Here is a 27,652-nt window from a genome sequence, read left to right on the forward strand (position 1 = left end):
TTCTAATCAGATCTGACTTTTGTTTCGTCGTTGCACTCTTACTTGTGTTGTTTTTTGTTTGGCTTCTTTTATTCCGACTTGGACACTCAATTAATATTTTATTGCCGGGAACAGTTCATTCCTGCTTGTTACTGGAGGCAAGTCGGCCATGTCAAAGGTGCTGCCTAATGAGCCTCCAGGGAGGGCAAGTGTGATATCACGGAAGGGGGATTCTGGAAAAGCAAATATGTCTGAGCTCTTCTATAAAGCTTGATGTGATGGTTCTTTTCTTTCAAAACCTGCTGCCCACTTTAGAGCCGTAAGCAAATGGAACGGCCACTGCCTTTGAAGGCCTGCTGCCTGTGTGTGAGCTTGTCCAATATCTTCTCTGTCTCCCTAGGAACCAAGCAAGCTATCTGTATTAAAGCAGAGCACTGTTGATAGCCAGTCCTTTGCTAATTGGTGTTTAAATCCTCTAGCTGCCTGATGGAAATGATTCCCCCGTGTCAGGATGGGGCTGCAGAACAAATAACTGTACAGCAATAAAACCTGCATGCAGTGTTCAATCTACAAATTTAAACGTACAGGTCTTTTTTTACATTCACAAATGTAAAAATTGCCACTTGTAAATCAGTTCGGCTGGCTGCTGCAATCCACATATAAGTATTCACTTTTACCTTCCCAATTCTGGGCAACCAGGCCCAAGAGCAAAACCAGCCCCGGCTCATCCCTACCCAAGCCAGCGGTCAGGAGTGATGCAGGAGAGGAGCACTCACTGCCAGCCCTGGGCAGAGTCAAAGTTCACGCTGTGGAGATGCTCATGTCTTCCCAGAGCGCAGACAGCAGAGATGGGGCATCACAGCGCAGCTCCTGTCGACACCCTTTTCACTGGCCCCTGGCCAGTCACAGGAAACGCAGTTACTATCCGTTGCATTGTACAGTACATACGGTATAGTATTGTGTTATTCCTTTCTTCTCTTCAATCATAACATGATGCATTCCGATACATTCATAATCACACAAAATCTGCCGTGGATTGATTTCCGGCCGGAGACATGTTTCTGTTTCGTGTTTTTGGGGAACTCAGCAATGTGTTAAAGTGCATTCTCGTGCAGAAAATTTGTGTTTCCCTTAGTGTGTGCACAGGCTTGTTTCAATGTGAAATACTGTATTCCTCAGGACATTCCCGATGTCTGCTATCCTGACAGCTCTATTCTCTCACCTGCTGTGTTTTGTTATGTCATGGGGTCTAATTCACCCTGTGAACACAGGAGCACAGTTTCGCCCCACAGCTCCAGCTGATGGAGAACACATCACTGAGCTCAAGAAGAGAAAAGGTCTGTCTGGAGTTCCCCTGCTGTATGTTGCTGACTATCAGATTGAATAAGAAACAAACATTTGGGTGTTTTCACACCAGAAATGTACAGGTTTTGCTGAAATGTATGTGCTGAAAGCCCATTGCTATGGATATGGAGGAAGAGGTGTTGTACCTCTGCAAATATAGCAGAATATATTTAGCAGAATATAGGATATGTGTGTACAGCAAGATTGTGCCAAACTGTGTACCAGTGTTACGACGCTTTGTGTAAAAGAGCAATTAAAATGATAAAAGCCCCATTACAATTCATTTTGGAACTGTTTGTGTTACAGCAGTTGTGTGCCGAATAAATTTGGCAATTAAAATAAGCAACTTTGTCTGTATGCCTAGAAACATCAATTGTTTCAAATATTTGGGATGTTAAAATAGGATTTAATCTGCACCAATTCAGCAATTTAATTGTGGTTGAACCAAACTGCAATATAGTGAAGAAATAATTCAGTTCAGTTCTCTCTATAATAACCATGTATTCATCTATTTATTATGTAAGATATTGTAATCAAGCTCTTAGGCTGTGTCTACACTTGGCTGAGGCAGCTGTGTGACAGATGTTCTTTTGGAATCAGTTATTTCTTCTGGGTAATGAATGTCATTTATTTCTGTTTCTCAGTGGCTGTTCTGTCACTAGTTTGGACCCTTTCAAGTTTCAAGGTTCAAGAAACATCCATGGAGGGCTCGTGTAGCAACCTTGTTTTTGATAATGTAGCTTTTCCTCTGAGAGTTGTTCATTATTTTAATTTGTAGTTAGAAACTGTTTGCCTACTGTTTTGTAGTTTTTTGCTGTTACTCTGTTTCTAAGTTTACAGCTGCTGCCTTTTTAAGTTTACAACTTTTCTTCGTAAAGAATCTTCCTGCTGATTGCCGGAGTTACTGTACTGTATGTGTCTTTTTGTCTTTGTGTGCTGCTGATGTTGCAGGGACAGCTGGCGATTGCCCTATTCCTCAGAAATCAGAGAGGAGGCCATTCAGCTTGTCTAGACCGTTGGGTTGGTAGTGGTCAACTGACCTGAAGCCACTTCATGAAAACAAAGGTCTGAACTTCAACAGTACAGCTGGGTGGCTCGGTTTAGACTCCCACAGCCCTTTGTGTGAAAAAGTTCCTCCTGCTCTCAGCCTTGAATCCTTGATGGAGCGAAGCTGCCATCTGTGGGATTATGAATGAATGCCCCCCCTCAAAGGTGCCCTTTCCTCTAGTTGGTCATCTTTGTGTATCTCTGCTCATTCTGAAAAGGTCCGCTAGGCTTGACCTCCGTGTGTGTAGCATCACCTTGCTGGGAAGAACATAGTGTATGTGCACTTTAGTCACTAATGAAGAAAAAAGTGAAGAAAAGTTGTTTGTGAGGATTTTAGAGTTGCAACGCATCATGCAAAAGGCTGCCAGATTTGTTTCAGCCTGACACTGGATTGCAACAGGAGTCAGGGTTTTTATGTTGGCCATGGCACACTGAGTAAAAATCTGGAGCAGAAATTATAACTCCAGCAAACAGAGAGGATGCCTATCTACAATGCGCTTTTTCCATTGTTATATGTTAATGGGCAGTTTTTAATTACAGCTGTATAGTGATGGCTTTTTGAGACTCACAGACACATTTGCATTGAGACATCTAATGAATTGTGATCTTATCCCTCTTCCAACAATATTTGTAATTCATAATAAGCCTTGTACTCACAAAAATAAATAATTCCATAATAGAAGGCCTAAGGAGACTCGCTTCCAGGGCTTATCTTCAAAGACATGTTAGACATGAAAGCACTGTGAAATAAAAAAAGGTTCACAATACAACACTGAATCAGAAATATTGAAAATCAAAGGGTTTGAACCATATAATTGCTGTAGCATTTTCAATATGATGACATTAAAAAAAGATTTTTTTTTCTACCTGTAATTACATGTTTAGTTGAAAATGCCAGAACTCCTCCCTTTCCTCTGCGCCTCTGGAGAGTCCTAAAGACGACAGTCTGATGCACGTAAAACTGTGCTTGCAGTCAGAAAGTGTGTGGCACACAATTATTATTGTTCACCTAGTCTAAAACTCCCCAGATTCCCGTTATAACACCTCAGGAAATGTCAGAGAAGTGAGTGGCAATAATTGTTTCTATCTTATTTTCTCTGTGGGAAATGCATTTGAGCTTATTTTTAGTTTCATGTGCCGAAGTGGTGAAATAGGCTATTGCGCTTTCAGCTTTGTGAGGCTCGGCCATGGCCCCTGTACAAAAGGGACAGTGACCATGTGCTGCCCCATCCGCTCAGCTGATGGGTCAGGACACATCCGCATTTAATGTGAAATTAAAGCAACTGGCACTAGTTTGCATTCCTCTGTATTAATAAAGTGGATCTGTAGATGCATTCTGGCTCCAAGGCGGGATTTACCGACACAGTGTAATCGTTTTCCAGGTTTCACTGTGCAGTTGTACAGGTGTAATTTTCCAGCATTGATATTACTTGCATTTGCAGCTCTGGTACAGTTTTGGCTGGTCTGTTTTCCCTCACTGAAGAAATTAGACCCTTTCTGGCTTTTTGCTGTGAAGATGGGCATTGTAGCAAGCACAGCCATTGCCTGGAACTTACTGTATTAATCACATCTTCTGTTGTTCATGTCTTTTCAGTTTGTAATGATCAGGTTTTTCTCATATGCATTTTATAGTCTGTATTTATTTTCTGTGCCAAACAGTTGATGAAACACATAGACATTTTACCGTTTCTTTTCTAGAATAGAGGTGATTTTGTATACATGAAAGATAACTCCACTTTGTGTATTTAATGTGGCTGTAAAGTATGGAGATCAAAGACGGACCTACTGCTGATGATCTAGATATGTACTGTAAGTCATCAGGGAGAGTAATTGTTTGGCTTCATGGAGATGCTGTGCTTATCTGATTCAATCTGCAAACATACAGATATACTGTACAGTACGTATCTCACACATTCACGAATCCTGCAAAGCTTGGAAGAAGACATCATACCATATATGAAATCAAGCCCAAGATATCATTCTACTGATCATTGTGATTGTGAGAACTGAATATACATGCTCCATTTAAACAGTGGGCATGATTTTTAAAATCTAACTGCTGCATAAATTGACGGAGGAAGAACAGGGCAGGTCTCTTCCGGACTGTTTTCTGCACTAAGGATTTTCAATTTAGAACAAAACATGAAGCTTTTCGTACATGACTTCCTCATTAGACTGAGTGCAGACAAGACTGCCAGCGCGGTAATGAGTGTCCACAATGCAGCGAAGGAGCAGACTCATACGTGTACCGCTTGGCGGGGAAAGGGTGTAGCGGACCACCCGAGAGCAGTACCCGCGGCACATTCCCACCCGAGACAAGCCGGGTTGGGCTCAGCAGCGCTGAATGGAAACTGCTGCACCTGCCCATCTGCCCTCCCCGCTGCCTACTGTACCTCCTGACACGCTGCAGCTCCTCGCCCGCACACCCATGGCAGGAAACCACCCGGTAGGCTGACGTGTGATCCGAGGACCCCGTCCAGCCGTTTCCCAGGATAACCAGGGAACAGCTTCCGCAGCTGCTGGTCAGAAAGAAATCCGGTGGGCGGTCTGTGTCATTGCTTTTAGGGACTGGGAAACGTTGGTCTGACTCCCTCATCTTTTTCTGTCCTGAAGACTAAAATGATTTTATTTTAGTTCTTTTATCCTGTCAGTGAAGGACATACCCCAGGGCCTTGGATATTGATTGATTGTAGCCAGTTGCTCTTCTCTGGACATGTTCCAGAGCTTCAGTATTATTTTTATAACACAATTACACACAATATTTTAAATAGGTCTAAAATGTGTCCTTATTAATACATTACACAATTTTTACATAACATCCTTTGATTGAAATTCTTTGTTTTAGCTTTATATCCTAACTTTCTGTTGAGGTTCTTATTGCTTTTCCACATTATCTAGAAAATAAAGATGATGTGCTGACATACTGTACACATCAAAGCAGTTTTGTCAAATTTAGTGTTTCCCCAAATATTTTTATAGTTTGTTTTTGCTACTTGCATGTAACACTCATTTCTGGTTTATATTAAACATCATCAGCCAGATGTTTCCCTTCTTCGATTCTGTCTAAATCATTTAGAATTTTCCTTTCAGCTTCTGCAGTGTTTGCTGATCTCTTATTTGATACTAACTGCAGACTTGAGAATTTAATTTAGCAACTATACCAGAATTAATATCTTTGTATATACAGTAGCTTAAGTAGAGCAGTGATCAGCAGATTCTCTTTGGATCCATTAACCAGTTCTTAATCCAAATACAATTAATTCCATTTCTTTTTCAGGCATTCAGTGTCTTTGAATGACTTCTGCCTGCAATTTGAGAATTAATCTTTTACCAGCAACATACAAAAGAAGACGTATTGTTCTGTTATTCTTCCGATTGTCACTCTTTATGGATAGATGCTACATTAGCATTTTTCTGTTAGAATGTGTTCCTGCCTTTACTGACTATTGGAAGAATTTGTTTTTCAACAGCATATACAGTAGATATAATCTCTTTTCCTCACGTACAATGGGTAGAAACCCATTAGGCCCTGGAGATCTGTTTATCTGAAGTGCTTCTAGTACCTACAGTAGGGCACTTTAGTATCTTCCCTGTAAAAACAATTTTATATAGACCGTTGTCTTTCCCTTGCCCAAAGCATGTGGTGGATTTCTTCCTACTGTACGTCAGTGATTGAGTTAAATAAAAGCTTTCATTTCAATTTAATTTTCTAAATGTTTACCATTTGTATCTGTCTCACATTTTACTCCATCTTTTTGCTGTTAGAATACTGAAATGAAAAACATACCTGCCTACATACTGTACGCACCTCCTTAATTACCTGTCTACTCACCTGGTTAATTACCTGCCTAACTCCCTTTCTCTCTTTGACTTCGCAATTACAGCTTCATTTACCAACACTAATTTTAACTATTAGAAAATAAGCACCCTATAAATCAAAAGGTTTATGTCTTCAAAATATTTTTTTCACAAGTACGGAAAATACGACATTTAAAAAATATGGTCTTTTTCAATAATGTAATGATTAATCTTGCTTATGTCCAACTACAGTATTACAGGGTTCCTTTTCCTTGGGTTTTAAAGCATGTGCTGTACTTATTCCCCTTTAGAGTTGCAAAAAGCTAACATAATACAGTGTCTTCTTTACGTGCTTTGGGGCCTTGATGAGTTAGATCACATGCATTTCAATAAAAGGAAAGTTCAAATTATCATATTTGTTAACAATTAATGGATTATGTTTTCATTTAATGTGAGAAACCCCTCATGTGCAACATGAGGAGAGACCAGTGTTAATGGTCTGAAAAGCTTTTCCTTGTAATCTTCACTTTCATGCTTATAAAGAAATCTAATTACTTGACACTTGTCACTGAGAAAAAGGGATACGTGCTCTATCTGTATTGCCTCTGTACAATGTCAGGAGATGCAGACACGAGCAACAAAGATGAATTTTTTGTTTTCTAGGAAAACATACAGTACTTGAGTGGCTTGTTAGTCATGTTTTCTTTCATGTTATATTCAAAACCATCAAGTGAAGGTCTCTGGAGCTCTTTTTTAAGCAAGATAACGAAGTCTGGTGCCTCAGAGTGCAAAACATTAAACATTTAATTAGAATTCTATATTTACTCATTTATTCTATCGCCTACCTAGGAACCTAACTGAAAATCTTTTTTCATTCCTTAGACATCAGTTTTGTAGTTATTCATTATCCTTTTTCTGATGTATCCCTGCTAGCAATTGTGTGCCATCTCTTTATATTATTTCAAATGATGTGCTAATTGTAGTGTTTTATAGGGTTGAAGAGTCCTTTTACAATGAGAGAAAGTATGTTAGTAATATACTGTTCTGTTACTGTATTGATTAAAACTGTTATTTTCAAGCATCTTGAAGAAGCATCCATTGGTTGTGCTTAGTTTCTGCAAAGAATAGTATGAAAGACCACAGTGCTTTGCTAAAACTAGGCATTTCTTTACACTATGACAGCCTCATAATTCTTTATGTCTATGAAATATTGCAGGACAACCATTTCTTGCAATTCCTACACATGCAACTGGGGTCCCAGTCCCTGTCTGCACCACAGGCGTTGTGCTCTTCTGCCTCATCCAGGACTGCAGTTGTGTTGAATTTGGTTGATTTTATCTTGAAATGTAAAATCATCAGCAAAACAGGATCTCTCTTCCTACTCTTTGTCTAGGACCTCGTGGAGGATTTGTCAAGGTCATATTTATTATTGTCAGATCAATAATAATTCTGCGCCTTTGTGCTGCTCTGTTTCTTTGTTTCCTTCTTTTTTATGTCTAGCTTTATTTTGATCGGTAAAATATATATATATATCTTAGAATCAAATGCAGCTGCTGTCGGTTGCCTGCAGCCTAAGGCTAAAATACTGAAGTATAAAGATTTATTTTGCTTCACTAAAGTATCCAACAACAGTGATCTAAAGGAAGCTAAACTGTAAATTCTTCTTTAAGGATACCAATTATACTTCTAAAGTTATTTCCTCAGTTTTGGTAAAGTTGCTTCATTTCCTTTTGCTTTTTTTCAGCTCTTCACACAGTCCTTGTTTTTCATATACCGTGTGACTCTGAATCGGCTTAGACAGAGCGGCTGGGCCCCCGTCTGCAGCAGGCAGTAGCTCAGAGAGTGCTGTTTCCAGTTTGTTATTCGTGTTCGACGGTGCTTATCAGAGTGGAGGAACAGCAATGCTGGAAAATTGAGCCTCCCAAAACTGTTTGTTCCTAAAGCAGGATTAAGCTTACGAGTTCCGGTTTTAATGAGGCTGAGTCAATGAAGCAGTTTGCAAATCTAAATCCCCATTGGTGCTGGGAAACTATTACTTCAAACTTAAAATCCGTGAGCCTATTAACGCAGGGGCTGCTGACTTCAGCCGCTCTCTGAACGGTTGGGTGTGCCCAGAGACTCGCTCATTTTCCTTCACTTCCACATTCCTCATGAGGCCTCCTGCCACTCTCCTCGGAGGAGGTTTAAATAAGAGGCCCAGCGCTGACCCACACTGCTTGCTCACCCGGCACCATGAGGACTCTCCTCACTGTGCTGAGGCGGCCATGATGGAATTCTTCATTACCGCCAAGGCAGGTTTTACCCCTTCGAAAAGCCGAAATATGTCAGACTCTTGAAGTGACTTTTATTTTAGAGCATCAGCATCATTTCGCCTTTCTTTTGTCGCAACTTTTTTTCCGAGTTCTTCTTCTTCTGATATAGCTTTTTAGCAAGCATCAGCATGGCCTTGATATGACAGAAGATGCACAGGAAGGTCTTGGGGAGATAAAAACATTGGAGGTACAGGAATTGCAGTTTTGATGGACAGAAATAAGCCATAAGCTGGAGAAAGATTAACATACATAGTCTACTTTACACCTACCAGAGTAGAATAGGTACCTCATTTATCGACAAGTTAAATTTTGGCTAGGAGCTCTTTTTAAAATGCTTAACTCGGAGATCTCCAGTCCTGAGTATGAACTCCCAATCCCAGTGGTTTTCTAGGTCACCATTAAATCACGCATTTTTAAAGATATAGAACTATTCTCCCTACAATAGCAGTACACTCTGCAGTTCATCACTAGCCATAAGTTTTATTGGAGAAGAACATTTTGTGGCCTTTATCTATGTATTATGGAATGACGATGTATAAAGATGGGGTTTTTTCGGGCTCCACGGCCAGAACATTCTGTTCCTTTCTTCTCTTTTCAGCATGGAATAAACCTTTACTCGTTAGATTAATACGGTAGCTCTAATCCAGCTAGGACAAACTGAGTCATTGTTAAAATTGTCAGCAAGGTCCAAGAAACACGGAAATTGACAATTTGTGCAGTACTAGGCGATCCCTAATGCTTGTGTTGTTGTTTTTTTCCTTTCAAGATGGAAGTTACCGAGAAAAGCTTTCGAACCTGACACGTCTGCTTGTCCAGCCAATCTCAGCGTCTCTCGCCAGAGAGCTGCTGTCGGCTCCTGGGACAGCATCAGCGGTCAGAGACAAGTGCACTCCTCTGACAATGCCTGCCACCGCAGGTAAGGAACCTTCTCACTGCAGCCTTCCTGGGAACTGCTTGTCCTTAACCACATTCCCTTTAATAACGCCCTGCTTGACGGCACGGAGATATCTTGTCTGTTTCAGGTTAATGCTGATCCCTTAGAGAGCTCAGTTATCGCTTAGCACTGTCAGACCCCCCGAGACAGCTCTGCATGCCTAATTTTGCCGTAATCATAGCTTGTGCTTGTCTCTCCAACACAAAGGTGAAAGTTGCCGTATGATTGGGAAGCTGATAAGTAAACCAGGCAGGAATGAAGGAACAGAGTTCTGAATTAATCGTATAAATAAGATATAATCAAGTATAATGCAATCTAAATGTATTCATGTTATTAGGCAGTGATACCTGAGCTTCGAATTAGGTTCAGCACTGTGCAAGCAAATTATTATCTTGACTTATGTCCCATGTCTTAGAGAGACAGTGCAGAATGGATTGTTATATCTGAATGAATTACAGTCAGCTTCTAGACTAACTGTGACAACTTGAGTGTAGTTAATATAACTCCAAGACGGTGATGCATGCCAGTCAATCCAGCTTACATAATCATTTTGGTATTTAATTGAGATGACCAGAAGACTGCCTTAAGTGGTTTATTTCGGTGACCTTTTTCTTGGGTCAAACATAACAGGTTTTTGGTCAATAATTTTGCCATGTATATTCGTAACTGTTAATTAAACTGACGAAATGGGAATTGCATTCACAGACGTATAATTGGATCTAAATGCAAAGGACTCAAGAAAAAGGTCACAGTTTTTAATGTGCAAAAATTTCATTTAGGTGATAGTCTTCAACACACGTACTTTAAAAGGACAATATTTAATGAGGTTCTGGATGTTCACAGCTGCTGCTGTAACAGATAATATTCACTGTTTTTAAAATTGTTCGTATGCAGTTGAATAAGTATACATAAACTTTAAGTTTTAATTCTTCCAGATAAAGTAAAGGAGAACAAATTCACGTTAGCAACAAAGACCCATAGGTCCGTGTAGTGGAGTACTGGCTGTGTACTGGAGCAGCGAAGTCCTGTACCTTGCTCATATTACTACAGCAGCTTCCCTTCTGTTCTTCAGTCTTGAACACTGCTCCGTGCTGCTGCCCCAGCTCAGTCTTCAGTTCGCGACTAGCGCCCGTCACCTGGGCATTGTCAGAACCCCGGGAAAGCTGCCTGTTTCTGGCGGGGGTCATGACCACCTGCAGCCTGTCCTGCAAGCGCAGGGCACCAGGTTGGTCTGTACCACGGAGCAGGACACCTGTCCACTGCAGGGCACTCCCAAACACGCAGGGGCGGTTCAGAGACACCCTTTACCCCAGCCAGCATGTCTGTGGGAGGAAGAACACAGGGTAAATCCAGAGGAGACCCATATGCACACACACTGAAGGTACATCGGTTTGAAATCTGTACCCCTGTGAGGCAGCTGACTGAGCTCGCCAGCATCTGGCAGGAATAACATCTTTATCTTTTCAAAACCCACTGCCGTCAAAAACACAGCGGCTCTCACGTTCATCGCTCAAGTTCACAGTTCATAGTTCACAGTGCTGATTTCATTAAGTTGGATCTAAGAACAGAATTCCTTTCTGGTCACCTTAGAGGCTTCACTTATCTTTCCCAAAACACATATTTTAAAAAATGGTCAAGAAATTCGCAGTTGTCATGGAGAAATGGGTTGTCATGTGGGTGCAATGTTTAAATGAAAAAAAAAAGCAAAAAGATTACGAATGAGAAAGGATCATTCAGTCTCTGTAGCTTGTTTGGTTTCTAGTAGTTAATTGATCTCAGGACAAACATCAATTAGTAATACAGTAGCACATCCAGTTTCATGTTTTGTTTTAAATGCACTCAATGTCACTGCAATAAAAAAGGGAAAAAAAGAAACTTTGTTTAGAATATGTAATGCGACTGTGCTTTAACTGTATTTAACGGTCATTATTGTCCATTTACATGAGAGGAATACAGAAGTTTGTGATATTTGGTTAATACTAGTTGTTGCTACAGTCCTTGAAAAACAGAAAGAAGTCACATGCCCTTTAAGAGAACAGTGGGAAAAGTGAAAATGGATGTTTCGAGGCATTAGTTTAAAGAGCAGTGAGGAGACATGGCTCCGCATGATCAATGATTTACAGCTAAAATACAGACATTCCTGTAGCTACATTGGTTTCTGTGTTGTAATAGAAATAAAGCAGGTGTATGAACTCTTTTAATGGATGGTATTAAACTCTAATTCCTGCTATTGACTGAAAAATCCTTCCATCTCTCTGCATCATTGCCCAGGAGACTCAGCTCTTGCTGCAGTGCAGTTGTTCAGTCTTGATAGACAGCTAAGGATTTAGTTCAAGTGACAAAATGAAGGAAAATGGGTTTTAAGTTGAATCCCTTGCCAAAGTTCCAATAAAGACTGAAATGGTGATGGCTATTAGGCTGTGATTAAGGCTCCTGTAACTTTTCTATTATTGTTTCTTTTTGAAATCGTCTTAATATATAAATTCCTCATTTTTACGACTTTCCTCTTATGCCCTCTTTTCGAAAGGAATTGAACATTTTTTGATAATATAATTCCAGTTCTTGTTATTCTCTACAGTAATAAATTGTGTTTTCTGGTTTTCTGTTTTGTAGACAGATAAATAGATACTATTTGCTATTGTTTTGTTTTTTAAATAGAATCACGTTGTTTGTCCCATGTTGACTTCAGCTGCCAATTTTGCACACTAAGATTTGGATATTATTCATCTCAGTGCATACATGGGTCCCCAAATGGTTAAAAAGACAGTTGTATAGGCTTGATTCAATTTTTTTTGTTCTGCATCATACAGTACCTGTGTTTCAATCACTGCAGCTGCTGAAATCTGCTGGCTGCTCACTGAAATCTTTTGTTCACATCACAACATTAAGATGGGTTTGAGCGCTTCAGAGATCTTCCAGGGCCCCTGGAATCAATGAGACCCAAATATCATTGGTCAGAACATGAAAGTTATTGATCAGACTGGGTGCCGAGAGTCCCTGTCTGTCTCTGTTACCTGCAGTTTTACTCGTCTCTGTGCTGTCGTCTCCTATGTAAAATAAGAGGCGCACAGCAGAGTGAGATTCTAGTAGGCAGGATAGTAATCTGTGTTCCATTGATTGGATAAAGCACTAACCACTCCAGAGGTTTTCAATTTATTTCTCTTTATCTTTCTTTTTTTTAATTAACGGTCACGTGCCCTTTGTCCGTCTGTTACATTTACCTCTGTCTCAAGGAGACGCTGTGAATGGTACCTTATTCACTCATTTTTATTTTCCATAGACACCAGGGATGTGGGCAGGGATGAGTTGCATTATTTCACTTAATTCATTACTGCAGCACAGATGGATATCAAACAGTGGGATGGGTGGTTATGGAATGGACCAATAAAACTTGCTTAGAAAACCAAAACTGTGGTATAGTGACTTTTTTGACAGAAATTAAACTTAGCTTTAGAACTGTTTTTAAATAGAAAGGTTATTCATTCCTATGAGAAAATACAATGTATGCACACATGCAAGCTCGATACACTTGCATTATTATTAATTGAAAAATCGCCTTTTTGGTGCACTATATAAAGTATACATATCTCTTAGAGGTAGTATAGTAGTGATTTTATGTATCACAAGTTTTTGCGCAACAGAAACGTCTGTTACGTGTCTGTGTGACCGTCGCGGTTCCGCGCGGGGTCGTGCCCTCCGCCGCCCCGTTCCGTCCCGCAGCACCTGGGCGTGAACCCGGGTCTCCGGCGTAACACAACAGAGAATCAGCCGCATGAGCTAAAGGAGAGCTCCCCCAGCCCAGGCAGCTGAGGACCCTGGGACGCGCAGGGAGGGCGATGAGTCGCCGTGCCTCCATACGTCTTCCTTGGCAAGCGTGACCCACTTGTTTGATGACAGTGTTTAATGTTTTAATATCCTCCTCAGGAATTGCCTGACACTTCTCCCTACGGCCGGCTTTCACAGAACGGTGCCATAGAATGAGAAGGTCTATCAGTTGCTGAAAATTTTCTTAGTGTCTATTTAAAGATTTTATCAGGGTCCAGTAACAACCTTTTGGACAAAATCCGGTATCTGGTATTATAAGAAACAAGACTAAATAGGAAATGGCGTGAGGTAAGTACAGTATCAAATTGACATTTAACAATTTTATTTTCATAATATTTATACTCACAGGAATTTATCATATTGAAAAATAAACATATTTATAATGTCTGTCATTTGTTTTCTGTGGTCCCCAGTCTGGAACTAGAGTCTCTCAGATAATTTCATATTAGCACTTATTCGCCTTGAGATTCATTAGGAGAGAACAGGCTCTGAACGCAGACGTCTTTGTCTCACTGGTTTCTGCAGTAATGTACTCCTAATAGATGTCCTCAAAACAAATGCTGTATTATAAATCATCTCACACATCTCAGCTGTAGCGAACAGCTCAATAGAAACACTTTGGATCTTTAATTACAATAGTATTGATTTCTGCATACCTTGCTAGGTAACTGGTCCCATCTCAGTTAAAGATTTCCTCCCCGAGTTAAGCACAGAAACCATAAAGATTAAATTTGTGCTGGAATGAATTCTGTAGTTTCGAACGCAGAAATATAATGGCTCCACTTTCTCAGTTACGGTCTGTGAAGATCTGTGCATTGTGCTTCATAGTGTGATGCGTTTTAATATTCACTGCCTTGGCTCACCTTTGTATTATTTATGTTTTGTTTATTTGGAGTACATTTGATATCAACCATTATTTCGGAGCTACTGTACGTACATACAGTATATAGTATATCCACTCAGCCTGGAACTGAGAACTGAAGTTTTCGGTGCAACTGTAACTCTCCCTGCGCCTGCAGGGATTTGATCCCGGTCTCTTCTAGGCTCTGAGCACACACAGCGCCACTCCTTGGATAAGCTCTGTTATTCCGAAAGTACAGTCCTCCACCAGGAGAGAACTGTACACAGCACCAGAGAGGACTGCGGCTCTACTCTGCCCCTGCTGGGATTCGATCCTAGTCTGTCCCGGGCTCCCAGCACACACAGCGCTGCTACCCACTCAATTCTATACTCCTGGGAAAAATCCCATGGCATCGCAAGACCAGGTCCTCTGCTGTGGAGTTTGACATAGTCTGGATTATAGTGCTGCGTGACATCACTTGTAACTGTTTGGTTGCATGTGCACTGTGACACAACCACCTACAGTACCTACCTGAGGAAAATTAGCAGGTGCCTCTAACACGTAGCCCCCTCCACCACCAACACCAACACCAGCTGGGCCACTTCTCATTACAGGAGAGCCTGCACGAGCTGAGGGAGTCACTCTCACAATGTCACTGCAGGCTTGCTGAGCTCTGAACTTTCACATTTATTGGCTGACCAGTCGCAAGCCTATGTTGTTGTTTTGTTACCTCCCAGTGTATCAGAGTTGCCTGTTGGAAGGTATATCTGCACATGCACTGTTTAGTTTCCTGTACTGTAATTCGTTGATTAGCAATCACCGCTTCTTCACTGCAGGGTATTGCAAGAAAAGAAAGCATTTATCTTTTTTTGAAAAAAAATCACAGCAGAATGTACTGCTGTGTCAGTAGTCGGGTTTATACTCAGCACCAGAGTATAAACAAGAAAATAATACCTGATCTGCTATAAAAACAGTGAACAAGACTGAGGTAGTGTGGACAACAGGCCACGAAGAGGAGATTGAAACCAAGAAATCAAAGAAGCAGATAACATACTTGCAACAACCTGAGAACAGAGATGCAATCTGTACAGCTTCAGATAACAGCTCATTGACTTGCCAGTTATATTGTTCACTAGTTCACTGGACAGCTATAACAAGGGAGTGTTTGGTGACACTGGCCTTTGTCCTGAGGAAAGCTGAAAGGGGTGTAGTACCCCTGAATAGGAGCCAGGGTTGCGCTGTCAACTTTGTGCTTGCTGGTGTCTGCTTTTGTTTATTTTTGTCAGGGGAACAATAGGCGAAGCATCTTATGAATTTCATTCCCTTTGAAGTATACTGTATCAGGCTGGTACTGCAGCTCTTCATTTTTAACAGCTACTTTAGGGATGAGGAAATAAACTAAATTCTTATTCATTTGCATACTGACCATGAGAGAACTGATTAAATATGGGTTTTTCAGAGCATTTCCAAATAAAAAAAATATCTTCATTTCCCTGCAAACTCTTTACCTATTATCCTGTTTTCTTTTCAAAGCTGCATGTAAAATTTGATGGTCTTCCAGCATTTTCTTTGATGCTCTTCATCTGTGTATTTGTCAAAAATGATAAATGGGAGTTCTTGGCTCTAGAAGGGCCAAGGGATTTTGTACTGACGGAGAACATGTACAGTACCTGTATCTGTACACACACTATCTTAATGCACAGTATTTATGCAGCACATCTGCCAGCTACCGCTTGTGTCTGTGTTCTGTCTGTGCTCGTAACTCGTCTTCACTTCCCAGCGATCTCCACATTGAAACTACCTGATCTCCCAGCCCCAGGGCACCTGCATCTGCCAATGGGATGTGTTGTCCTTAAGTATGTTATTATTGCCTTAAACCTGTACGAATTCATGTCCTGCTTCTAGGCTTTTCTGCCTGAACCTGGGAATACTTCAGATAAAACGCAGCACAGAATTAACTTTCATACAGTAACAATACAAATTCTGAGGCCATGGTAAAGTTAATTTACACCCCATTTACATCAAGATTTAAAAGCACTGTAGTGATTAAATTTTGTTATGAATTTAAACAACCTATTGCTATGGAAATAAACATGTTACTGTACATTATTTCCTTCTGCTCCAGTTATCAAAAAAATAAACCTAGTTTTAGATTGTTCTTTAAATCTTTTGGCTCTGATAAGTGGGCTATGGATAAGATTAATTCAAAACTCATTCTCCAGGCACAGATTACAAGCCCTGTACTTGATAGCTGCCTGAGGCTTATTCTGTTTGTCCAATGGAACCTGCTATCAAGTTCTCAAAACTCAGAATGTGAAGGTGGAAAGAGGGTCGAAATTTGATTTAGTATGGACTTTAGCGTTGTGATAGGAATTTTAGTCATTTATTTGAAAATCCTATTTAAACTTTTGCTGAGTCATATTTTTTTATAAAATCTTTTAAAATGTTATCTTCTCTTTAATTTTAAGAGTTTTGAAACCTTTAAGTTTAGCTCTGCAGTGCTCTGTAATTAAATGAATGTCCAGCATGCAGGAGTCTAACTCCCAGTATTACAAAGGAGTGAGAGGTAAGAGCTTGACTGATAAAGCAGCATTTTACTGTACATTATTGTCATATTTTAAAACATTGAAAATGTGCTAATACAGATAACAGAAATCTTTCCTTGCTCACAATTTAAGAGTTTTGCAATTTTCAGCAGTCAGGAGTACATAACAATATGTAAAACCTAGTGAAGATCACAAGGCAGAATTGAACCAACATTATTGTGTCATATTGCATGAGCTGCACCTTAGAAAATGCATTACTGTTGTGGGAGATTGATAAGATTTGCCTGGGATTCTCTTTTCTACTAGGACATTGCCTGACTCTGAAAGTTCACTTCTTTCTCAAGGACTCAAGGACTTCTGGGTTCAGTGAGAAATTTCATTTTTCCAATCATTTTTCTGGGTTCATTGAGGGTTCATTTTTCCAAAAGCCCCAGAAATCGACTTCAACAACTTGGCAGGATAGCTTGTGTGTTTGTGGTAGAGCAGAAGGCTGCTTGAAGGTCTACCTCAGCTAATACTTTTGGACCACGTGTTGTAGCATTTGTGTCTTTTTCATATGAAATTATCACTGATGCAAATAGTCTTCTATGAGCAGGTTTCAAAGCTTTTTAAAATAAAAGGCTGTTAACATAAGTAGAAATAGAAATGTTATCTAATCTTTGTTTTCTTGTAAAACTTGTAAAACTTTTGCAAGTCTATTATTATTTGTATTAGGACATACAGTACAAAGCAAAAAGGTTTGCTTTTTTTAAGGGAAAAATAATCACTTGCTGTAAAGGCAGAGGTGTTTTTTGTGTGAAGATTGACCCATTAGTGAGAATGTAATTTATTTCTGCATGTACACTACATATAATAATAAAACAATTAAATTTTGAGCACTTTACAACAAAGCTCAAAGCATATCACACACCTTTTGAAAGGTCCACAAGATTAATAAAGAAAAAAACATGTCCAAACAGGAGGATGAATATGAAATGATGTTTGTGGCAATTTATTTGTCACAGCTGATGAATATGTGGCAAAGTGCTATAAAAACTGTTTTCGATGTTGTTGTTTTTTAAAGAAACATTTATTTATTGCTTGGCCTCTCCTTTTTAAATTTAATATAGTGCAGCATTTTCATTAACCAAATTTAAATTGATTAAAACTTTATTCTGCCCTCTAGCTAAATCACTTTTCTGTTTAAGCCATTATTCATTAAACCTGGTGCTCTTGCCTTAGGAAGTGTGCTTGAACCCAGAACTACTTGGATTCAAGGTGAATAGCAGAAAGTTTAAGCGCAATGTAACAACACGGTATGGAAGATGGAGACGTACTGGCTCTGCCACTGTCTGTAGAGAACTATGTGAGCATTATGTGGACAGGTTGATGCATTATGAGTCTGAACATAATAGAGGCATTGGAGTACAGTAGCAGCTTCCCAAGGTGCATGTAAGCATAGGAAACAGCCAGGTCTCAGCTTCGTTCCTTGTCTGCACATCCTGCACATTTCTGTATATTTTTTACCAAGTGAATCAATTGAGATCCAATTCTCTTTTACAATTATGACTGGGAGACCTGTTTATGCAGCAAGGCATTTACTGGGAGGCTGGGGGTCCCACTTCCATTCTGGAGTTCTGTTTCCATAGAGTTTCCTGACAGATCAATCCCAAATTTAAACAGTGAGCTCTCACACCATGTACATTTTCTCTTCATTCATTTCATTCATTGAATGCACGATGCTTGATGAGTTTTAGAATTGTGAGTTTTGATGACTTACAGTAGTATCTGCTTTGAACATCAGTGTTAGGGGAACTTTATAAAAACTGAACATTTAACAGAGGAAAAACTCATAAATTCTTCTAGAATAAAATTTTATGTTTATTTTAAAGACAAGAACATAGGCATAGCAATGTAAAAGGATTAATCATTTATCCCCCAAAAACAAAAATGTGAGTTAAATAATTGCATTTTCAAAACACAGCCAATGCTTTTGAATTTCTTTAAGACTATGGAAAGTTAATTATTGAACATCTTTGTTGATATTTCTTCTTTAATTCTTTCTGTCTTACGGGCATGTGCAGTGTGATTTTCTGTCTCTCCATCACCACCACAATGACAACAATAATAATATTAACAACAAAAACAACAACAACAAAAAAACGCCCAATTACTAACCACTTTATCCAAAACAGGGACACAGAGGAACTGCAGCCTGTCCCACCAAGCAGCAGGACGCCAGTCCATCACAGACAAACACAGACACACACGCTCACACACTGATTTTCCCAGAAGGACTGTGGGAGGAAACCAGAGCACACAGAGGAGACCCACACAAACATGAGGAGAACATACAAACTCCATGCAGAAAGCACCCCAGGAATTGAACCCAGGGCACCAGTGCCGAGAGGCAGTGATGCTCCCAACTACTGTATAATTCCACACTACTTCAGATGTGCTGCTTGTTGCCTTCTCATTGACTGCTTCACATACTGTACTGTACACAGACAGCAATGGTCACATATTGATGGTCTTAAATTACATTTGCAGATGCATTAGAACCCAGAGTACATTAGCTGAGCATGAAAAAAGCATAATTAAAATGGTTAATAACCCCTACTTAGGGGTTGAAGACAACACTTGGAAATTGTATAATTGTCACTGTTAACAGCTACTTTATTATGTACATTATTTAGACAGTCATCTGCAACACCTAGGACAGTACACAGTTAAAGCACATTGCTGTGTACCCCCTTTGCAAATATAGTGCTTGGCTGATTATTCTACATTTTGTCCTCTATATACTTTTTAGCTTTTAGTGAAAATCGGGTTCATGAAGCCTCTTAAGAGAGGGAAACAAATGCAAGAGCTGTCAGAAGCTATCCCTGTGTACACTTGGTATATCTATTGAGATGCTGTTCACTGAGAATTTAGATGGTGCTGAAAATGTCTGTTGTCAAAACTATAATGAAAATTAATAGAAAATTTTCCTCTCTTTGTCACCGTCTCTGTTTCCTCAGTCTCTGAAATATGATACAGTACCGACCAGCCTTTGTCACAGATATTGATGCATAGCTGTCTCGTCCGAAGCCTTAATCTTCTCTCCTGACCTCTGAATCAAAAGCAGAGAGGTCAACTATCCAGCGCAAGTCTCAATAAACTCTTAATGCAGTTTCTTTGTTATTTAAAATGATCAGTTGACCAGGAAGCAGCTTTGATGTACAGTACAAATCAGTTACAGGTCGTGCCTTTTTGTCCTGACAGCGAGGAAGATTATAATTCTCCATATCGGGACTCAGACAGCTTACCAGACAGTGCACAATGTGATTGGCTACCTGAAGGGAGGCATCAACCCTGGTAAGAAATCAGAGATTAATAAAAATTACCTTTCAGGCAGCAGAACAAACTATGTGTGTCTGAAACAAGTGCAATTTTTAGACTTATTGATTGTGAATATTACTTTGATATTAATGTAGCTCACATACCACAAAATAACTGTTCACAACTACAGCCAAAGGCAATATGGAGCATATGACTCAGCTCTGCATTGCAATACTTTCTGCACCTTGTATTGCTTCAGTTATTGTATTATGTCAAATTACTGTGTTAACTGTTCTACTTGTGCTTTTTTTTATGATTTTTTTCACAGCTCATTGGGCATCTGAATTGTACTGTAAGTCACCTTGGACAAAGGTGCCAACTATGTTAATTAATTGTTATGTTCATGATCTGTCACAGTTATCTTCTCAACTTGGCATCAGGAAAAGGAAGATATTGTTTGGTGCTTTTGGCAGGGGCGTAATCCTTTTAGGAATAACTGTAATACACCTACTGTACTTATGGCCTGTGCTCCATATCACTTTTGCAAAATGCTACATCCTACAATACACTTTACAATGTGCAGGCTTCCACACCTGGAAGACAGCAGGCGGGGTTCTGGTTCTGGCCCGAGCAGGCTGTGTGGGGTCACTAGTGAGCCCCTCAGTACCAGGCCTGCGCATCTGCACAGTGTTGCATCTCAATATTTACTGTACGTTGACTGACGTTTATTGTCCATTCTTAAAAAGGTAGAAACCAGTTCCTTACTTTGGCAACGTGTAAAATATCACCTGGAGAGCACTTCTGCGATACTTTTCAATTTCTTTCTGTTATTTATACTGGAAGGATGAAGAGGTGGGGGATGACTTTAACGCCATGGTTATGGTTGTATGGAAGCTCTTGGTTGGTAATTTCCCCCCTGCAGTCTGCAGTTTCTCCACCCGCGAATTCGCGTGCTCTCGTGTATCGAGGCTCCTAGAACATTCTCAAGGGCCCAGAGCTTCTCAGGCTGTCCCAGTGAGGCGCACTGTACTGCGTTTATTTTCTGCCGTGTCCTTTTGTAATGTGGCATATCTGTGTGTGGTACTGGAGAGCTCCTTTCCAGTGCTCCTGTGTTGTGTTATCCCCTGCGCCTTCAGGAGCGCTCCCCCTGAGCAGAGCGCTGACGGCTCCCCCTGTCTGTTGGCAGATCGCTATGTCCTAGTCGGCAGCCGCCACCGCAGCTGGGCCGGTGTAAGCGCAGCGGGAGCGGACAGTGGCTCGGCCATCATCACCGAGGTCGTCGCCTCCCTGACCGCGCAGATCAGACAAGGTTGGCAGCCAGACCGTACCACTGTTTTCTGTTCGTGGGGAGGATCAGCATTCGGCAATATTGGCTCCTTTGAATGGGGAGAGGTAAATTTAAGAACATAAGAACATAAGAAAGGTTACAAATGAGAGGAGGCCGTGTGGCCCGTCTAGCCTGTTTGGTCGTTAGTAGCGAACTCTTCCAAGGATCTCATTTAGCTGTTCTACACTCCCACAAGCCTTTGGGTAAAGATGTTCCTCAATGTTCTCAATTTTAAAAGCTCTTCCGCTTAGTCTCTACCTACAGTATGCCCTCTGGTTCATGTGTTCTTATTCAGCCCCGTCTGATTTTACGTTCCCCCCCCCCAGCAAATTCTGGACTTTGCTGGTGAGGTTCTGCTGTGATTCAGACACATTCCCCTGCCTTGCGCTAAGACGGTGTCAGGCATTGCACATCTCTCATTTCTATTTTCAGCCCTGGTTCCTGTCTCCAACACCACTGAGACACTGGATAGCCAGGATCTCGCTGGTGAAGAGAACGTTAAACGGCAACAGATATTTTTACATGCACCCTATTCATTTTTTTAAATAATTGTTACTTCAGTGTCCACCGTCCAGGAGGACATGCGTGTCTTTGTATACTTAGATGACATGCGCTACATCCAGGGAGCTGTGATAGGTCCTGTTGTATGACAACATTTCAAAGGCATGTTAAACTAAAAAACATACAGTAAGTGTTCAAGGGTGCCAAGCAAGTCCAGACCCACTTAAATCAATAGAGAGTGAACTAAATCTAGAGTGATCCCTACAGTTCTGTATCAAGTTCGCAGGACAGTATCCAGTACTGGAAGAAGAGCAGTTAGAAATACTGTTCACCAAGCAGGACATACTTTGTATGTGTGCTTTACTGGTATTTTCAATCAGTATGAATTAATATGTAAGGATGCATTTTGCTTTTAGACACTTAAAAATGTCTAAGAGAGCAATAAACGACATGTGCATATGACAGCTGGTGTTTCCTGTGTTGTGTTCTGCAGGAGCTGAGGCAGGTGCTACTGAGCAATGCTGTGGCCTACGTGAGTCTTCACCATCCGGTCAGAGGGAAGGGACCGCTCCACGCCATCGCCTCGCCTTCTCTGCAGCAGCTGGCGGCAGACATCACTCACAAGGTACTCGCTAACCTCCTCCGGGGGAACGATTGCCCCGCGCTCTGGAGTGCAGTGTGTTCGCCATGATCGATTAGATAGCTTCCACTCAGCTAAAAATGTAACATAGTGTACTGTACAGTACGTAGCAGTACCTGCTCCTGTGTTTGCACAGGTCTGATTTTTTTCCAGTTTCTGTCTGTTTGTTTTTTTCTCAGAAGATCTTAAAATGCCTTGTTGTTAAAATTTCATTATGTGACAGACACCGGACAACCTACAGTAATGAACGCTGAGAATTTTTCATCTGTGTGTAAAATGAAGCCTCACACTGCTTCTGTGCCAGTTGGCAGTTCAGACTGTGCCGGCCAAAACAGAGGCGTCTCTCAGCCGCTCAGTTAGGTTGATTTTTGGTCTCTGCATCGGTGCATTGGATACATTATTTTAATGCTGTGCCCAGTAGGTTTCTAAACGTGCTCTAGGACATGAGATCACAGTTATGGTGGTTTTAACAGTTGCCAACAGTAATCCTTCGAGACTGGGGTGTCCCAATAGCTTGGATTGCCACTGCTGAAACAAACTGAAGGTCCCTCGTGACAGTTCCTCCACTTTTCAACCCAATTTCAGTGACAGCTAGACTCCATAACTGAACTTTATGTCACTGGAGTGCTGAAAAGGTTAACTTATTTAAATGTTGTCAATTTTTCTGTTCTTCATGAGCTCACGTTAATACAAGCAATGTGCATAGCACGGCAGGTCAGAGGTCACATGCAAATAATGGAATGCTCTATAATTTCCTCCAAAGCAATAACCCTTTTAATTAACCTAAATGCCAGTCCACCTGTGACATTTTGTAGTAATAAAATGAGTTCTCTTCTGCATTGCTAGCATGAACTAAATCTCTTTGCGAGAAGAAAAGATTAATTATTACCCATAAGATTAATGCTGGATAATGTTTTTTTTTCTTTTTTTTAAATTTGTGAATAATGTGGTTTGTATTTTTACATGTTCTGGTGGGATACATTACATACATATTAACACAACAGCTGATAAACTCAAAACTCCCCCCACCCCAGCACACTGATGAGTTACGTGTCTACTACACTCCAAAGCTCTTTTATCTTCATGGGTACCACTGGGTCTTTTGCTTCTCTACACATAAAAATAATCTTGACTCAATCTATTAAGCTGTTCAACTACATAAAGGAGATCTATGAACAAAATCTAGAGGATGCATTAGCTGTTGAAGATCAGATATGGATATCCTTACGTTGGATCCAGAGCTGAAGTTCTCCATAAATACAATACGAGTCTAAATTATTTTTTATCAAAGCTCAGTCATGTTAATTGTTGGTAACCTTGACAAACTGTTATTCTTTTTAAAGGTTGTCAATGGAAAAAAATGACTGTCAGTTAAATGTGTTTCTCAGAGCAGCCTGATTTAAACAATAATATTTTGAAAACACTCCAAGCATAGCAATGTGAGAACTGCATGTATAAGCTCTGTGTGTGTTTACCCTTTTGACTGACAAGCTCTCATTAGCGCTCTTGAATTGAAGGGCAAATCTGTTATATTAATGAAAGACAAACCACGCAAGCTGATATTCAGTTGCTGGCAAGCAGTTATTTTTGTTGGCTGAGAGACTCATGCTCTGAGGTGGTTTTGCTTGTCTTTGTGTGACGGGGTGTGTTGGTGGGCACTAGTGGGGTGTAGCTGGGTTCACTAGAGAAGTGTTTTATTGGCCTGATGAATTTTAATCTCTATACCTGATATCACTTGAGTTGCTTATTTACTAAGCTACATCACTTTCCCCACAGACTGCTTCTAGTTTTTTATTTATTTAGTTTGAGTGTGATAGTCCTTCCTCATTGAAAGTGTTTGAGTTGGTAATGTATTGAAAATTTGTCTCACTATACAGTATTAAGGAATAATTCTAAAGACCCTCTTTTTAATGTTTTTAAAAATAAATAAAGGGTTAAATTTGCTTGGGATAAAAACCCTGGGACCTCCCATTTTCTGAAGGTGGATTAATTAAAAATTCACACTTGGAAAACAGGAGCAATGACTGACTGGCATAGAAGATTAGATACAATTAGATTACTTTTGAGCCGATTACAGACCATCAATTTTATAATACTCTAATCATCTAATCAAATCTATTTAGTAACTGGATTTTTCAGTATTATTGAAAAAAGGTTTTTGATGAAAATCACTTAAAAATGTCAGCTTTCATTTCTGGCATGTATGGCAACACCAAAACCACAATGATGCATTTATAGGACAGATGTGTGGTAAGAATTAAGCTTCTCACATCTCATGCTTTAAGAGAAGTGACCACCTTTATTGAAGTGGTTTCAGGGGAATGCCTGGGGTGCCAGAAGACCCTTTTAGTTTTTCTACCAATATGATAAACTTCATCTCTCTTTAGTCTCTTTTTATCATACCGCACTCCCTTTATTTTTAACTTTTTTTATTAATGACAATACTTCTTAACCTTGCCGAATGCCTATCAATTTTAAAGCTTTCCAGAGTATAAGAATATCCACAGATGTGTTGAAGAGTTGAGTTAGTGTTAGTGTCTGGGTAGTCTGTATCAGGTCTGTATAAGTGCTGTGGTTGCACCTAGCGTGAGTTTTAGGCATCCCATTATGCCTAGACTGTTTTTAATCGGTGACTATGTCACTCCTCATAATCTTCCCCCACAATTTCTAACCCTCTTTAAATTTGCTGTGACCTGCATTAGTGCTGTTTGCCCTACCAGAGCTCTATGATCTAAGGAGAGTGTAGCTGTTCTTATTAGCATGATGCTTCAGTGAATTTCAATATAAACAGAGGAACCATGTCTCTGCCTGTAGCTAGACTTTCAGTAAAGACAGTAGAGTGTATGCAGTATATTCAGGAACATTGGTGGTTAAAGTAGATACCAAGAAAAGGTAGCAATTGTATTTCTGAAACACAGCTTGTTCAGTACAACTTAATACCCAAAGTATTTGTTATAATTAATATATAAAGGCTGATACTGAAAGCAGATGTTTTCTATATTATACTTAATGCTTGTGCAGGTTTTCAGTAATAATGAACACAATTGCCTATAATTGTCTTATACTGTAGGTGAAACCCATTCTAAAGCTTTACCAGCTTTTTAGATATAATGTTTATACATCTTTGCAAGAATACTAAATCAAAGTTGTAAAGCATTTCTGAATTCTTCTTATTATGAAGCCTTACCAATCAGCTTTGGGATATAAAGTGTCACCAAAGATTAATGTAATGTTAATATGCTCGGTTTTCTGTTTTTAAAACCTCCTTGATATTTTTATGCAGTCTGATCCTGTCTATTTTATTATTTGTAGTGGAGCTGCATCTTCAAAAAAATTTTTTTATTAGTTTCAACAACAGTGCATCTTTATTAGGACACCCCCATAAAGGTTCCCACGTTTACTGGAATTCATTTTGTAGTGTACAGCGAAATTGCCTCCGTTAGTTATATACTCTTAGTGCTCATTTCTCCACGCCCCCACCCCAGGCCATAAATAAGCAAGCACACAGGTCCTTGTGTTTCTCTGTGGCCAGCTGCCCACTCCACAGTAAGTGAATTAGATGGGCAGTTTGCCCGAGCTTCACCCCTAGTGGAAAATCAGCAGTATTGCATGATGCTGCTCCTCTAAACCACAGTCTGTCCAACCAGCCTCCCGTCTCAGCTACAGTTTAAACTGTTCAAAAATAACAACAGCGGGGCGCGGTTCTTTCTCTCTCTGCCGCGCTCTTTGGGGGAAACTTCCAGCGGCGCATGGGGAAGGAAGAGAGCGGACCCCGCTGCCTGAGCCTGGGACAATCAAGAGCACACCCAGGGCGAGACTGGGCACAGGCCACAGAGGGACTCGGCACGTCAGCGCAGCTTCGCTGGAACTTCTAATCTTGAAGGTGCTGCCCCGGTTCGACACAGAGAGTCCTGCCCCGTGTTCAGGTGCAGGGCCGCTGTGTCTGAACCTGGGCTGGGGGCTCTGCCGTGGGCCCCCAGAGCGCCAGCTCCGCTGCCCCGCGGTTAGACTTCTCCGGCCGGCATCGCACATCCTGAAGCCGGAGAACTTGTTTTGGATCTCTGCAATTATGTAATTTGTCTTTGGACTATCACTTTGAAAAGCACCAGGTACACTCAACAGTCTTAGTATTCTGAGGTACTTTAACCATATAATAAATCATGTTTGTGAGGTGCTGGTAATATTTTCCACTTATCTTACTTTGCAGCTGTCTTCAAAGCTGAAATGCCACTGTGTTGATATGCTTCGAATGGGTGCTTTGGAACCAATTATAATAAAACAGACACTTCTTTGGGGATTACAGGGTCTAGCGTACAAAATAAATTGAAAGAGTTTTCATAATTTAATTGGGTATTGTTGTAGCAGTGCATGTGATTCATTCTGTTTTAAACATCAGAGATGTTTTAATACTGTATAGTACAATGAATTGTAAATTCGTGGTACATTACATTTTTCATTTTATTATTACTAATAAAAATATTGTGCGTGTTCATTGTGGTTATAAAAATGTTGAGTAAACGCTCATCATCCTGTTAGTTAATGTAGTAAAACTTTATATCCGGGGTTCTGTCATGTAGTGTGACTACAGTCCTCGATTTAATGGTCTAATAATTCAAAAATTTCAAATAAACACACAACAATCCTCTTTTAATGGAAAAGTGAGCTCTTCATGTGAACTAATTTAATTTATTCACTTTGGGAATAGCAAAATGGCATTATCCGTGGACACTAAATTACAGTAGCTTTCCGTTTCGGAATCAGGCTGGTAGACCCTAACCCACTTTAAAATCTGTCTTTTTTCACTGTGTTCTGAGCAGCATAACATTGCTGGCTTATGGCACATCCGTTTAATTCCAAAATGTGGGACTGAGTCCCCCCCCCCCCGAAATTATTGAGCCCAGGTGGCAGGAACCCTTGCAGGTGCAGTATAAGGGAATTAAATTAGTAGATTTCCATATCTCAACCCCCCGCCTGCCCCCCTAAATGAATGTGTTATTAGTTAAGAGGAGCTGTACTGAAATGCATGCACGGCGCTTTATTCCATCATTGCTGTCCTTGCTTTCTCAGACAGTGGGATGGGGCAGGATTGTAGAAGACTGGTTACAGCTATGGACCCCTGCTGTTGTGCCAGGATGAGCCCCTGAGCAGGGTCCTTCCCTCTTACTGCTACAGGACAGTGGTTTCCCAGGTCCTCATTGCTCTCAGTTCAAAATAAAGACAATGCTCTGCAAGGTCACTGCACTAAATATACCTTAGTG

General features: G+C 40.4%; 1 protein-coding gene across 6 annotated transcripts in view; it reads left to right on the plus strand.

Moving 5' to 3' along the window:
- LOC107079092 (inactive N-acetylated-alpha-linked acidic dipeptidase-like protein 2) overlaps positions 1–27,652 on the plus strand; it is a 295,727-nt gene that overhangs the window by 186,154 nt on the left and 81,921 nt on the right. For all 6 annotated transcript variants that reach the window (XM_015360872.2, XM_015360862.2, XM_015360861.2 and 3 more), the window contains 4 exons: positions 9,247–9,396; positions 19,870–19,962; positions 21,113–21,318; positions 22,248–22,379. In XM_015360872.2, coding sequence (XP_015216358.1) covers positions 9,247–9,396; positions 19,870–19,962; positions 21,113–21,318; positions 22,248–22,379 — 581 coding nt within the window. The remainder of the gene's footprint in view (positions 1–9,246; positions 9,397–19,869; positions 19,963–21,112; positions 21,319–22,247; positions 22,380–27,652) is intronic.

The sequence above is a fragment of the Lepisosteus oculatus genome, chromosome 13 (genome assembly GCF_040954835.1).
Source record: "Lepisosteus oculatus isolate fLepOcu1 chromosome 13, fLepOcu1.hap2, whole genome shotgun sequence".
Classification (NCBI taxonomy): Eukaryota; Metazoa; Chordata; class Actinopteri; order Semionotiformes; family Lepisosteidae; genus Lepisosteus; species Lepisosteus oculatus.